The 16,512-nt window shown below is 36.3% G+C and overlaps 1 protein-coding gene across 1 annotated transcript in view; it reads left to right on the plus strand.

Annotated features, from left to right (window-relative positions):
• The window catches only part of WDR72 (WD repeat domain 72), a 211,937-nt gene that overhangs the window by 124,155 nt on the left and 71,270 nt on the right, over positions 1-16,512 (plus strand). The window contains exon 17 of the mRNA XM_003266945.2: positions 5,709-5,904. Within this exon, the coding sequence (XP_003266993.1) occupies positions 5,709-5,904 (196 nt within the window). The remainder of the gene's footprint in view (positions 1-5,708; positions 5,905-16,512) is intronic.

The following is a 16,512-nucleotide window of genomic DNA, read 5'->3' on the forward strand; positions in this document are numbered from 1 at the left end:
TGGTATCACGTTGATGCTGACCTCATAGAATGAGTTAGGGAGGAGTCCTTTCCTTTTCTATTTTTTGAAATAGTTTCAGTAGGAATGGTACCAGCTCTTCTTTGTATATCTCATTTAACTCATCTGTGAATCTGTCTGGTCCTGGGCTTTCTTCTGTTGGTAAGCTGTTTATTTAACTGCCTCAATTTCAGAACTCATTATTAGTCTGTTCAGGGATTCAGCTTCTTCCTGGTTCAGTCTTCGAGGTGCATGTGTCCAGGAATTTGTTCATTTCTTCTAGATTTTCTAGGTCATGTGCGTACATTACAAGTTTATAATATTCTCCAAGGATTGTATTTCCGTTGGGTCAGTGGTAATATCCCCCTTATCATTTCTGATTGTATTATTTGAATCTTCTCTCTTTTCTTCTGTATTAATCTAGCTAGTGATCTGTCTATTTTATTATTTTTTTCTAAAAGCCAGGTCTTGGGTTTGTCGATCTTTTGAATAGTTTTCTGTGTCTTTATCTCCTTTAGTTCAGCTCTGATTTTGGTTATTTCTGGTCTTCTGCTAGCTTTAGGATTTTTTTTGCTCTTGATTCTCTAATTCTTTTAGTTGTGATGTTAGGTTGTTAACATGAGATCTTTCTAGTTTTTTGATCTGGGCATTTAGTGCCATAAATTACTTTTAACCCTGCCTTAGCTTTGTCCCAGAGATTCTGGTATGTTGTATCTTTGTTCTTGGTAGTTTTGAAAATCTTTTTCAATTCTACCTTAATTTCATTTGCCCAAAAGTCATTCAGGAGTAGGTTATTCAATTTCCATGTAATTGTATGGTTTTGAGTGAATTTCTTAGTCTTGAGTTCTAATTTGATTGTGCTGTGGTCCTGGTGACTGTTTGTTATGTTTTCACTTATTTTGCACTTGCTAAGGAGTGCTTTACTTCCAGTTATGATCAATTTTAGAATAGGTGTCCTGTGGTGATGAGAGAAATGTATATTCTGTTGTTTTGGGGTAGAGAGTTCTATAGACATCAGTTCCATTTGATCCAGTGCTGAGTTCAGGTCCTGAATATCTTTGTTAATGTTCTGTCTCAATTATCTGTCTAATATTGTCAGTGGGTGTTAAAGTCTCCCATGATTATTGTGTGGGGATCTAAGTCTCTTTGTAGGTCTCTAAGAACTTGCTTTATGAGTCTGTGTGCTCCTATGTTGGTTGTATTTATATTTAGGATAGTTAGCTCTTCCTGTTGAATTGAACACTTTACCCTTATGTAATGCCTTTCTTTGTCTTTTTTGATCTTTGTTGGTTTAAAGTCTGTTTTGTCAGAAACTAGGATTGCAACCCCTGCTTTTTCCTTTTTCCCTTTTCCCACTTGCTTGGTAGATTTTCCTCCAACCCTTTATTTTGAGGGTTGACATGTTATCTTGAAGACAACATACCAATAGTTTTTGTTCTTTATCTAGCTTACCACTCTGTGTCGTTTAATTGAGGCATTTAGTCCATTTACATTTAAGGTTAATATTGATATGTGTGGATTTCATCCTGTCATCATTATGTTAGCTGGTTATTTTGCAGATGTGTTTATGTGGTTGCCTTACAGTGTCACTGGTCTATGTACTTCAGTGTGTTTTTGTAATGGCTGGTAACAGTCTCTCCGTTCTATATTTAGTGCTTCCTTCAGGAGCTCTTGTAAGGCAGGTCCGGTGGTAACGAATTTTCTTAGCATTTGCTTGATTGAGAAGGATCTTTTTTCTCCTTCACTTATGAAGCTTACATAGGCTAGATATGAAATTCTGGGTTGCAATTCCTTTTATTTAAGAATTTTGAATATTGTCCCCCAATCTCTTCTGGCATGTAGGGTTTCCACTGAGAGGTCCACTGTTAGTCTAATGGGCTTCCCTTTGTAAGTGACCTGGCCTTTCTCTCTAGCTGTCCTTAACAATTTTTCTTTCATTTTAACCCTGGTTAAATTGAATACTTTTGTAAAACAGAGCAAAATTAGCTCCAGAAGTTGAACATTTACCTTTAAGGTTGGGGGAAGAATGAATTAATTTTGCTGATGAATAAGTTTGTCTAGAGATTGTCTCTTTTGCTTCTCACACATTAAACACTCAACATAAAAATAAATGCTGGAAAAGAAACAGAAAAGTTTGGGGATTGCTAATTTGCATGTTTCCAGTACCACACTAAATTTCCTTGGATGTTGTAATCTAACACCACTGGGTACACATCATGACATTTAGGCCTCCAGCTAGAAATGTTGCTTTTCCAGGAGACGCCCCAAAGACATGAAAGGCCAGCATGAGCAGAGTGTTGGGAAAAATGTTTTATAACAAAAAAACTAGACACTGGAACAACAACCAGGACACAGGGGTTCTTATGCATCTTCATGATACTCTGTGCTATTTTACAGTATTTTGCTCTTCCAAGGTGTTAATGGAATACCACTAAAATTTTTAGCTTGCCTAGGACTTAGTAATACCTTTAGTTAATAAGCATATGTCCCAGATTTGTAGCTGACTCTTTCCAGTCAATGAGTTTGTAAACTTTATTTTTAATCTGTGCACATTGCCTCATAAAAGAATATGATTCTTTGATATCTACCTTTTGGAAGAGATTTGTTTATATACATTGGGAAGACAGCTTTATAGCCATAATGCTCAATACTAGCTCATTATTAAAATTACAAAGTTATATAAAATGCCATGTAAACATTTTATATTTTGTTGGAGAAAATTCTATTTCTATTGACTACCTGTAAAATCTATCCACTACATTTATAGAGAGACACTCAAGTATTGATAGTTATAAACTGTCAATAAATTATACTTTCCACAGTTTATTTTTGAAAGTCTGCAGAATCTATTTCAATTCCACTAGTATTTATGTAGTGCCCATTCTATTCCAGATACTATAATAACATTATTACATGTTTAGAAGATACAGCCTTTCTCTCATCTCACACTGAGTTTAAATATATATTTTGAGTTTCCTTCCAATTGGATGCCATTCAGTATTCGCTTTTAACTGTTGTGGCTCTGAGTACCCTACTCATCATGGTTAATCTATTTTATTCTGTAGTTATTTCTGTTCCCCTTGTTTTTGATGATATTCGTATCATTATTCTTATAATATGCATTTGTGGTGACGACTGTGTAAAAAAAATCAACAGTTAAAGTGAAGTCATGACATGTAAATCAAATAATTAGAAATATTAAATTAAAATACATAAATTCCTGTATATTTTTAAGAAAGAATGATTATCCAAGTTGTATAGGATATTATATTCAATGGGAGAGATGACATTTTAGATCACAATTGTGGGCATGCCTCTGGGGTGATAAGCATCCCAGGGTGAGAGGCCAGCCATAAGCCCAGTGAAGGCATATGGCCAAACTACCCATTCTGAGGGGTATAATATACTCTGGACACATTGTGGGTCTTCGGGTATCCTCCAATATCCTTAATTTATGAGTATAGAAAGAGCAATTTCCATGCATTGTTCTGTTACTGAAAGCTCTTGTCCTAATTTCTGTCAGTATCACAGACTGTTTTGTAAGTGAGAACATGAAGTTTCAGAGAAGTTTGTGACTTGTCAAAGGTTGGATTTGTGGTAACTGTCATAGTGGAATAGGAAATGCAAACCTTTTCACTTATAATCCTGAGTTCTTTCTACCACATCATCCACATCATGGAACCAGTGCTATCAAATAACATGTTTGACAAAGTTAAAACGAAATAACTTCAGTGTTATAAAATTGTTCATCATGAATAAGTAATACAATATATCCCATCATGTTAGATACATAAATCAGCGTAGTTTACCAATATTGTGATGTATGTATAGCAGTATATTTTAGTAAGAAACATATATAATAATATATATATATCTCAAAAGTGGTATATATATATATACCAGATTTGTCACCCAGGCCGGAGTGCAGGGGTGCAATCTGGGCTCACTGCATCCTCTGCCTCCTGGATTCAGCAATCATCCTGTCTCAGCCTCCTGAGTAGCTGGGACTACAGGCGCACACCACCAAGCCAGGCTAATTTTTGCATTTTTTGTAGAGACGGGGTTTCACCATGTCAACCAGGCTGGTCTCATATGGTAGATATTAATAGGCACTATTCACCAGCATCATAATATGCAGAAGTATATCTTAGATTGATGGCACCTAATTGATACTCTGATGTTAAATATCTCATTACATGATATTCATGAGTAAGCACCATTCACTTGCATTGCGATTAGGCAGTACCTCATGTTAGTATGCATGGTGTGCAATAGTGATATTCTACTATTCATTAGCCTTTTTTCACTCCTTAATCAAACATTTGAGTGTGGGCTGGACAAGGGCAGGGAGATAATCAGCAATCAGGAAGCTGCTCCAGTATTCTCAGGAAGCTTCCTATATTTAAAAGTCAGAGGCCAGCTTCTCTGCCCCAGGATTTCGGCAAGTATCTGCCATCAAAATAAGCTCCTTGGATGTCCCTGGGACCTGAAGGTCTCACATGCTACCATCACATACAAAAGAGACTGAATGTAATTTGTTTACACAAATACACGTTCAGTTTTTGGCCAAAGCATCTCTAGGTCACCACTCGGTGTTGTCCCATATCCCTAGCTCTAGACATGCTTATGGGTGGACCGGGAGTAATGGAGGGGGCCAGTGGCAAATTGTGGAACATGATTCAGCTTGACAGAGGACAGACTTCTGAGGGGAAAATATATATGCTATGGCACTGGGATGTGGCTGTATGAAAGGCACTGGGATGTAGCCATATGAAAGATTTAACTGTTGGCTGGAGAAGGGTGATGAGAAGGTGTCCCTAGTTTGTCTGTATCAGCAGTGTCCATTCTTTTCTCTCCCTAATTCAGCTCCTGGCCTTCCTTGGGCTGTACCTAACTGCTAGACCTTGCCTCATCCTTTACCAGGAAGAGGTCTAGGAAACTGTCACTAGCTTTGCACTGAGGGCAGAGGATATAGAATCTTGAGTGGACATGTACTTCGAAGGACGTAGAATCAGGGATCAGAAGGTCTGTCCACCAAGTCTGTGTAACCTTGAGGTGTCATGACCCAGATTCTTCATGTTAAAAATGAAGAATTTGGTTGGTGTTCTGTAGCAAGTGTCCCTTTCCCCCTCCTTCGAACCATAGGTCCTTGACTGGGCACACACAGCAATTGGAAGACGGGCCTTGCAATACCTTAATCTATGTAAAACCACATAGGTATACACAGAATTTAGTGAGATTTATTATTAAAGTCATTTCTTTAATTTTCTGTGTAAAGCATAGTTTAAATGCAGTGTTTATTTAAATAATGCTTTGGAGCTAGACATAGTTTGAGGATCTAACCTTGTCTTTAAGAGCCATAGGATAAATTCAAATGAATTTTCTTTATCTTCTGGTGGAAATGGAGATAGGAAACATAATTAAAAACTCCTCTTTGTCCCATGGTGTAATGTTTGGCATTCTGGACTTTAAAAAATACCCCTCAAGTATCCTTTTAGAATCTCTTGCATTGCAAAAAAACAGTGTGAAAGTCTGGGTGCCAGTTGTTGCTACCCACATTTCAGTTGTTGTGGATGCTAATTCTAGAAGAATGAAAAGTTATCATTTATGGAAACCTGTTCAAATTTAAATTCTGGGCTTTGGATTTTTTGCAACATACCCAAGCATTTGTAATAATACTAAAAATAATCCACTTAAAAAATACCTTACAGGTAACTGAAGCAATACAAGCTGTTCTCTTGGCGGAAATTCAACAACACATGAAGAGTCTGGGAGAGATACCAGTCAATAGTCAACCAGTGTCCATGGCAGAGAATGGTAACTGTGAGATGAAGCAGATGCTGCCAAAGCTGGAATGGACAGAAGAACTAGAGTTACAGTGTATTAGAAACACTTTGCCTCTGCAAAGTAAGTACAAAATTTATTGGTATACTCTTTTAACAGAACTTTTCTACTGTAGATAGTCTCCAACTTATGGTGGTGCAACTTAACGATTTTCGATTATATTATGGTGCACAAGTGATAGACATTCACTAGTCTCCTTGACTTATGATGGGGTTATATCTGGCCAAACCCACTGTAAGTTGAAAAGGTCATAGGATAGGTTTATCCAGAAGTCACACCACCATAACTTGAGGAGCATCGCTGCTTAGAGAGTGTTGAAAATGTAAGTTCACAGTATATCATTTCTGCAAGAGCTGAGCCAAGTGCCCTGTTTCTGACCTATTCTGCTATCAATTTCCTCTTATAATTGTCAAATGTTTGAAGGACTTCTAGATCCTATTATAATAATAAATATTTGCTAGAAGAACAGCTTGTATTATTTATAACAATGTTTTGAAGTTAAGCAATTAAAAGTGAAAGCAGAATTAACAGCAATAGCTTAATGGGATATATATTACAGGAATACCCTAATCATAATGGGTAGATTTGTTTTTACTTTGTACCTTGATAAAAGTCATGTGCCAGTTTTCCTTTTCTGGGCAACAGAAGTATCATATAAAATTAAACTATTTGTATAGTTGGATCATTTGATTTTATAACAAACTTCATCACTGTCACTTCCTAATGATAATGTTTATGGTTTGGGGCCAATAAGTGAGTCTAAATTTATGTTGTAGAATGTTCTCTGATTTTTATCATACTGTTAGCTATTACTTTAAAAAAGTTTTAAAAACTGTAAAAAAAGTACAACTTCAATTTTCAACTTTATTAGTAAGCTTTTGATGAATACATTAATTTATCATGTGATTAAATATGTGTTTTTGTCAGGAAAATATGTTATAAATTTACATGTTACAGGTGGTTAAATTGTCAAGTACTTCTTTGTTCTCTCACAAAGGGTTTTCTTTTAATTTATTCAGGACTAGGAATAATGTTACTATATATAAAATGTTAAATCTTAAAACAGGCGTCATTCTTGGAAATACTTCATGATTTCTTCTCATTGTTTTTATGAGATTACTGATTGAAGAGTGTTATGTAGAGAGAAATGAAAAGGCATATTTAGCAAAGGCCAGAGATCAAAACAGGTAGAATATGTTTGAATGCCAGGACAGTTGCTGATTATGGTAAATTCAATTAATAATTTGATAAAGCTAGATGGTTATTTCAAGTCATTTGCATGTTTGTTTTTCAAAAATTAGCTTTAATGATCTGGTAAATTCACCTCTGTGAAAAAGCTCCTGTTTGATTATATCACGTAATTATAGTTGTATTACATATTTTAAGCAAGAAGTAGACAAATTGCTTTTTAAATTAATTTTGAGTGACTACATTTGCATTTTTGACACATATGGAGGGCCGCCCATAGTGTCAATGATAGGTTTCTTCCAACTCTCCCAAGACAGCTAGTGTTACTTGTTCATCGTGTGTTAACTCTCAGTAGATGTCATTTCTGAATTTTCTCCCTAATCTTGATAGCCTACCTTATTCATTGGCCCAGAGCCCCATTTTCTGGGTAAGATATTGTTGGTCAGCTATCAAAGTGAAACTTTAGATGAATTTTTTCTGTCACTTGGCTTACTCATATTTGAGGTTTCACCAGATTGTGCCCAATTCTGTCCCCAGTACATTCTTAGACATAAGGATACTAGCCAGGTGCCTACAGTCCCAGCTACTTGGGAGGCTGAGTTGGGAGGATGGTTTGAGCCTAGGAGTTAGAGTCCAGCCTGGGCAACATGGCCAGACTGCATCTTTAAAGAAAGAACTGTTGCCGGGCGCGGTGGCTCACGCTTGTAATCCCAGCACTTTGGGAGGCCGAGGCGGGCGGATCACGAGGTCAGGAGATCGAGACCACGGTGAAACCCCGTCTCTACTAAAAATACAAAAAATTAGCCGGGCGTGGTGGCGGGCGCCTGTAGTCCCAGCTACTGGGAGAGGCTGAGGCAGGAGAATGGCGTGAACCCGGGAGGCGGAGCTTGCAGTGAGCCGAGATTGCGCCACTGCACTCCAGCCTGGGTGACAGAGCAAGACTCCGTCTCAAAAAAAAAAAAAAAAAAAAAAAAAGAACTGTTGATAGTATAGAATTTAGTCTTACTATGACTAAAGACATTTGGATTAAAGTGTGGTATTAACTCTCTTTTGATTAATTATAGAATAGTCCTTTTTTTGCCTATGGTAAAAGAAAATTTGTGGTTAATTTGTGATAAGAATTAGAACACCAGAATATTACACCTACTTTATATGTTGGTGGATGAAATTTAGAATACTTTATTTAAAAGAACAAGAACATATTCACAAAATGCTGGGCATATATTATTTTCAGAAATATTACCTGCAGGAAAATATTAACTACAATTGCAATTAAATTGGAGACACATAAAATACATCGAAGAGAGAACTATCCAAGTAGTATTATATTTCATATTAATATTGCCCTTTTCTGTTTGAGAAAATGCTTATTTTAAAAAAACTATTCACAAGAACTTAGTAAAATTACAGGAAATGTTTTTAGACTTTCATTACAGTGGCATGTAGTGCCTTACTTGATAGGATTTTTTTTTTTTTTTTTTTTTTTTTGAGGCACGCTCTGTCGCCCAGTCTGGAGTACAGTGGCATGATCATAGCTCACTGCAACTTCCACCTCCTGGGCTAAAATGATCCTCCTGCATCAGCTTCTTGAGTAGCTGGGACTACAGGCAAGCGCCACCATTATAAGCTAGTTTTTTTTTTTAATTTTTATTTTTAGTACAGATGGGATGTCAACATGTTGCCCAGGCTGGTTGATAGAGTTTTTAGAAAACATAACCAGGAAACTGTTATCTTTATTTCTAATGTCCTAAGACAAAATGTAATATGATTATATAGGTGCTATTCACTGGGTGTACTAATTCCTCAAATTTCATAGGCAGATTTACTTAGCCTAATCATTGCAACATATGTCATTTTGCAAAATATTCTTATGGCAAATTGTATATGTTGTTTAATTTCATCAACTCTTTGCTTATTTGTCCTCTGTGAGCTCCTGTCCCTCCCCTTGTTTCTTAATTTCTTTTTTCTTTCTTGGTTTCTTGGTGGTACATATTATTTATAAATCATCTGGAAATTAAAAGATGATGGTTTTGCTATACACAGATACTCAAACTTCTTTTATGCTAAATGGAGTATATTTGATTTATTAGGATTATAGCAATATGGCAACAATGTCACAAGAAAAAATAATAATTATTGAGTTTTAATGTATTCCAATGCTTTGCTAAGTATCTTATGAAATTTAGCTCACCATTTCCTTTAATTCTGACACAATCCACACAAACCCTAAGACCCTTTTTCTGACATTTAGTTCTTTGTGTAAAGGACTTTACCGTTTTTAAAATATTCATGTTCATTGAAGTGGAATTTCAAAGTACAACTGAAAAGAACTATAAGAAAGAAAGATTCCCGTCATGCTTGCTAGGTTTGTCCTGAGAAATTACTTATTTTTTTATTTACATACTAATTTTATATTTTTTATCATATACATTAAAATAGTGTTGAAATACATTTTTAAAAATAAGTTTATCACCACACCAGCTGTCTTTCTTTTTTTTTTTATTTTCGACACAGTGCCTCGCTCTGTCACCCAGGCTAGAGTGCAATGGTGTGATCTTGACTCACTGCAGCGTCAGTCTTCCTGGCTCAGGAGATCCTCCCACCTCTGCCTCCTTAAGTAGCTGGGACTACAGATATGTACCATCACACCTGGCTAATTTTTGTATTTTTTGTAGAGATGGGGTTTCACCATGTTACCCAGGCTGGTCTCAAACTCCTGAGCTCCAGCAATCTGCCCATCTTGCCAAACCAGCTATGGCATCTTAAATGCCACCAGTGGTATACATCTTACTCTTTGAGACATAATTCCTATACTACCCCCTTTTCAAAATGAATAAACTAAGACTTAAGAGAGGTTATGTGTCTTGCCTACAGACATAAAATTACTAAAAACAGGGAAGCAAACCCAGATATTCTCTTAAATACTGTGCTGTTATCCAGTAAGCTACGTTTTCCATACTTGCAACATGGAAGAAATTTGCCCTAAATCAGTTTGATCTAAAAATCAAATAATTTGCTAAGTAATTTTCTTAGATTTTTATTCTTTTCTCATAAATCATGCTTCTCTTACTAAAGGAAATGCAGGGTATTTAATTACTGCCATCTCAACCCTCATAATAAAGAAAATCACCAGGTGTCTGGAACTATTTGTAGGGATGTGTCTAGAAAGCAATGGAAATCCAATAAAGTGAGAGTTAAAGCATAATGTATATTTAAACCTATAATTTTGTCTTATTTTTCAGTGTTTTCTCCTATTACACTTCACAGCATGTATTTTATTTGAGGTCTTAATATTTGTGTATCTGTTTTATGGGAAAGTGGTGGATTTTATCTAAGTTTATGTTTTTATAATGATTACATTGCTATCTTCCTTGAATCTCTTTAATAAGAACTTGTACAATTAACACTTACATTTGAGGCTTAGATTCATTGCTTTAATAACAGCAATAGTTTCTATTATTAAATTGCATTTGAAAGTTATTTCCCTTTACTTTCTTTTGAATGTTATTTGGATCAGTTTAAACAAGTGCTCTAAATTGTTCCATTAAATAAATTGGTTGAACTAGAAATGGAGGCTTTGTAGATAAAACTGTCACCTTGGAATTATTGGCTGAATTTAAATTTCATGCTAAACCGTGTGGTTGTGAAAATGATGCATCAAATATGGGTATTGCAAATAATCTTTATTGCATGCATCATCTTCAAAGACTTATCTAGAAAATTAAATAATAAAAATGTGGTGTTTGTTTAAATAAAACCATGCATCTATTGTAAATCAAGAAAATAAAAATCCATTCAACAGAAACATTTTGGTGATCCTGCCCTGCAGAAGTACGGGCCCAGGGCAGGCTTTCTTGGCCTGCTGAGTTTTCCAGAAGGATATCTACTTGTGGAAAGGCTTTGTGACTACCCTACAGGGAAACTCTTCCCTGACTGCCATTATTTGTAGTAAGTGCATCTTTTTTTCATTTACTCTAAGATCTCCAGGACTAAGTTAGTTCTTCTTTATGGCCACAGAAGTCACTTAGGAAAGGCCTGTGTGGTACGTGTGATCAAGGAGCAGAGAAGTAATGGAGGACACATCATAGAACGCCTAGTATGTGGTAGTGAGGTCTGGGGCTTTCTCTCTAGTGTGGTATGGGAAATCTTTTAAGCACTAGTGGCACAAATTGTAACGGGATCACATTACCTGTTTTAGGGGCAAAGCACAGTGATACATGACTGACTGTGGTGTCATGACTTGGCCCGTATGTTGAGTGGTACATTGTTACATATGGTATTCCAGGTGTGCCGAAGACATAGTGGAAGGTCGACTCCACAAAAGGCATCCTTGGTGTGTTCAGTTTCAAGTGTACCTGTTTAGGTGACCATAGATTTTATTTTATAGTTTTTAACTAAACTAATCACCAGAAAATAGACAAGGCACTTAACAGTTCTCTGTCAAGAAACCATGGTTTAAAGATAATAGGAATAATGCAAGCTTGAGAAAACAAGATGTAAATGGCATTGCCAAACTTAACTTATGCTATATCAGAAGGTATATATCTGTGTGTGTGTGTGTGTGTGTTTGTGCATGTGTGTTGTATGTATATATGTGTGTATGTGTGTTAATTTCCTCACTTTGGAATTTCTATTTTTGTGTGTATTTTATAAAGGACATAATGTTGATATGCTAATAGCATGTACAAGCATTTATAAACAAACATACATATATTGTTGATGCATATTTCAGAGCTCCTCTTTGTTATTTTCTACAAGAAAATGTCTCACTTAAGCTACAATTAGGCAGATATGATTGACTTTTGGTTATGGAGTGTTGGCGATTTGATATACTATTTTGTACAGTGCCTATCTCCAAAACTTTAAATACATCTTTATGTATCACTTCTTTATGCCACTTCCTCTCTGCTTCTATGCGCTGACCCAAGAGCTAAGGATATCACCAAGAATAAACTAACAAACTGAAATTCTTTAGCTGAGGATACAAACTAGAATCGTTAACCATAAAAGTGTGTCAGATGCCAGAGCAGAGACTAGGGAAGCACATCAAAGTGGTACGTAACCTAGTCTTTGGGGCTCAAGAAGGCTTCTTCCAAGAAAAGTTGCCTAAACTGGGAGCTGAAGGATAAACAGGATTTAGCCAAGCAAAAAGTTGGAGTGGGGAAAGGTAACTGTTTACTAAAACCACTGAAGCCACTTGTGCCCTTTTCTTCCTCTCAAGATCATCTGACTAAGAAATGCATGAATGAGAAACCTGGACATTAGTGAGAAACCCATGTATCTTTAATTTCTTCTCTTCAGTACACTGGTGTTCTCTTTCAATCTCATCTTGCGAATGCCTTCTTTTCCTAACCCTTAGCCTTCTGGAATAACAGCAATAATGATTAACATAGTTACAGTTAACACTGATATGATCTAGTATTTATTTAATCCACACAGCAATGCTATAGGAACAGATAATATTGTTATATCCACTTTATTGATGAGAAAACAGATGCAGAGAAGTTAAGTAATTTGTCCAATGTCTTATTTCCAACAAGTTGCAGAGGCAGGAATTAAACCCAGGCAGGCTGGCTTTGAAATCTGAGTTCTTCATCACCATATTACATTGCTTCCCAATTACCTACAATTCTCCTTTTGGATTTCTTAATTCAGCAAATATTTACCAAGTGCCTTCTGTATGACAGTTACAGAAAAATGTATTACCCAGTTGAGGATTACAAGACAGCAAAACCTTTTGTCATAACAACAGAAAAAAAAGATTCTCTAGAAGAAATCAATTCACAGATATTGAATATGCAATCTCTACAAAGCTGGGGTGTAGCATTGTAAGTTATTCCAATAAAGATGTAATTAATATTGAAGACTTTTATTTGGAATATGAATTAACAGAAATATAAGTTTTAGCGATTAAAAATTTAAAAGTTTACTTTTGGGAACTGAAAAAGCCATCTGATAAATGCTAAAAATGTGCAAGATTTGGCATACACATATGAGTTGAAAGGAATAAGGGTTGGGGGTACAGGGGAAAAAGTGGAAGAAATTTAAAACTGCATTTTTATAGATTAATGTTAATTATCTAATAGACAATCTTATTTAAATATCAAGGTATTCATATGTTAGAAAAAGACAAATTTGTATATGGTAAGCAAATAAATAATTTAGCACCTAGAATACATTACCTACTTTTCAAAAAGCATTGTAGTCATTTGGGTTTAATACATATCCCGTCTTATTTTTAGCTCCTTATAACATTGAGAGAGAAATTTCATCATTTCCCTTTTGCCCATATAAATTCTTCTAAGCTTCTTTACTGTTTCTGCCCTCTCTGTATCATCTTAGAGATTGCATCACCTTAGAAAGACTGATAAGAGTTCACTGCTGTTTTCTAAAAGTAGTTTCATCTTTCACGGAGATTGAGATTGATGATTTTCATCCTGTCATATGAAAAACTGGAGTATTTCATCATCTTTTTTCCTCATGAGCAGTCAGAATGCCAACCTGGCTCTGCCCAGAGATGGTCAGATTGAGGAATTGAGTTAAATATTTCTTTGGTAACAGTCATGCAGGCACCACTTTATTGATTATTGTCTCCATATGCATTTAAATTATTGACAAAAAGTGATCTAGATTCTGTCACTGAAGTCAATGTGTTTTGCACTATTGTTCTCCGAAGCTGAGACTGTCCTCCCAACGCTGACCCTTCAAGGACAGAGATCAGGTCTATTTGTCTTTTTTCCTCCCATCACCTAAAATGGTCTCTTACCTAGAAGCTGATAATAAGTGTTTATCGAGTGGATGGATGAATGGATGGAAAGTGAGATAGTTTGTACTGAAGGTTCAGCCAACTCCTAATTAGTAAGAGAAGGAGTAGTGGAGGGAAACCAGCCGGTTGCTGTTCTTTAGCATCCAAACAAAGTCTTGAATACCCACTGAAATTCGTGTTATCTGAGAGTCACCATCCTAGGACCATGAGATGTACACACAGCCAGTTCACAAAAAATTAAAAATAGACATGAATGCATCTAGTTTGTAACCCTGCAGAAGACTCTGTTAGTGATAGTTATTTCACTCTTGACTGCTCACTTTGTCATGATCTGATTTCAGTTTGATATTTTTAGAGGCCTGAGCCTTGCCTGGAACTTACCTCGCTCCTTATTCAGTTACAGTTTATCCACAGAAGTTTCTAAGGAGCCACTGCCTCAAACATTGTTTCCTTAGGATTTGGATTCACATATTGTGTTCTGACTCATCACCTCCCTATGGACTTCTGGCTCATTCCTGATCTCTTGTAACCAATAGCCCCCATGCTGCTGACACAGAGTCCTCTTTGCAACCTGGCTGGCTTGGGTCAGCCTCCACTGATGATTCATTCTACTTCTGAGCCTGGAAATTTGTGTGACATTAGTTCCTCCATCAAATGCAATTCTGTCAGCCAATATGGATATGTATTCATAGTTCTAAAGACAATTTTGGTAAATAGAGGGACTAAATTCCTTTAGAGAAAAACAACTGATTTAGAGAGCTTTGTATTCTCAGCAGATAGCACAGTGTCTGGTATGTGGCAATTGCTAGAGAAATGGTGGCTGAAGGAAAAATTACCCATTTGTCCCAGTGCCCTTGGAATATCCCCTTCCCATCAGAATGTCAATCATCTTGCTAGCTGGAGCCTTATCCTTCCATTTTAACTCTTCAATTTATCTGCCCAATTTTCAGCCTTGGAACAATTTGAATAACTCAAAACATTTCTTATTAAGCACTTACTATGTCTAAGGTTCAATGTTAGGTGCTGACATTTTCATTTATATTACTTTCTACACTCCTTTTATAACCTTCTAAAATACTGTATATTACCTAGCACTCTAATTGCTTATTTATTTGCCCTTCTTTCCCAACTCTGTGAACTCCTTGAGGGCAAAAGTTGGAACTTATTAATCTTGTGCTCCTAGCAGCAAATGGATCACATGGTGCATGATGGGTGCTCATTAAATGTTTGTTGCCTGAGTGAGTGGATGTGTAATAAATGACAATGACAGACATCTATCAAAGAAATCTGGTCCAAGGCAGAATGAAAGAAATGCTAAATAATATGTTAATAGTCTGTACTAGAAAGAGAATGGAAATGGTGATTATAAGGATGATGATTTTCTTCTAAAGTGTTAATCCAGGGGCATTGCTTCAAATTTATCTCCTTTGTTCAAGAGCAATATATCCGTCTAGAGGACCACCAGGAAAAATTAATGCTGACAAGTATTTGAAGGCAAAAACCAAGGCAGAGTACTTCATTTTCAACCCTCTGAGAATAAGCTACAAGAAATGAAGACAGTTCAAAAAAGAGTTGTTAGTTCTTTCTCTTACCTGCTACAGATGAGCATGGGCCCTTTATTTACATTTGTGCAGAATATCTGTCCTCCAGCCAGGCAGCCCTGCCAATCTAGGGACAATGTAAAAACGCTCCTTGGTAGCTGAATATGCCTAAGAACATGGTCTATATAAACTTCCAGCCTCACATGTTTCTTCTCGTTAGAATGAGGTCAGTCTTGAAATTTTAAAAAAAGTAATTGTAGTGGATCTCAATGCTCTCATTCCTAGCCAATATTTTATAATGCACCCTTGATAATCTTAAAATGAAATTCATAAGCAATATAACCTACCTACATACATCATTTATATAACATTTAAAGGAAAAAATAAACAGTAAGTAACTTAAAGTATTATGTGCAAAATCCTGAGCATGACTACACTAAAAGATATAGTAACATACTGTTATATAACATGCTGTGGTATACATAAGACCACTGCTATTGATGCAGATGTCTGTGTGTGTGTGGTGGTTCTGTCAGTGATGTGGGTATCTAAAATGGATTTTCTTGGCAAAATTCTGGACAGTAGTAGCAGAATGTGGCCATTCCTTAATATACAGGGTAGTGGCCTTCTTAGAAAATTCAAGGTATATTAAAAGCCTTGAAAGATTCCTCCATGGTTATATGTAAAACAAAGTTACGTTCTGGACTTGGGAAATTACACACAAAGCTTTTCTTTTCATGAATGACCAGTGGAATATTTGAAAACCAAGCAGGACAATTATTCACTGTGAAAGGCGTTCCTAAGCACTGCAGGCCATCTGGCATCTCTGGTGCCTGACCACCAAATGCCAATAAAATGTCTCTACAATCATTGAGAAACCCAGTCCCTCACTTGGGCAGTTTCCAAACCCTCCCCCTAGGGGGCAGTACCAACCCTACTGAGAACTGCCTTAGAGAAAGGGATTCTAGACATTCTTAAGGACTTTGTTTCTGTCCCGCTCCCCTTTAAAAGTTCAGAAGGAGATGAAACCAAAAGAGTAAGTCACACTAACTCAAGAAGTTCCTTTTCTTTCTCTCCCATGTTTGCTTTTTCCCTTGTGTACCCTTTAGGTATTATAGCACTTCCCAGTCCATGTAGTAAATCATTTGCCATTCTGTCTCCACCATTAGAAAAAGG

The sequence above is a fragment of the Nomascus leucogenys genome, chromosome 6 (genome assembly GCF_006542625.1).
Source record: "Nomascus leucogenys isolate Asia chromosome 6, Asia_NLE_v1, whole genome shotgun sequence".
NCBI classification, from domain to species: domain Eukaryota; kingdom Metazoa; phylum Chordata; class Mammalia; order Primates; family Hylobatidae; genus Nomascus; species Nomascus leucogenys.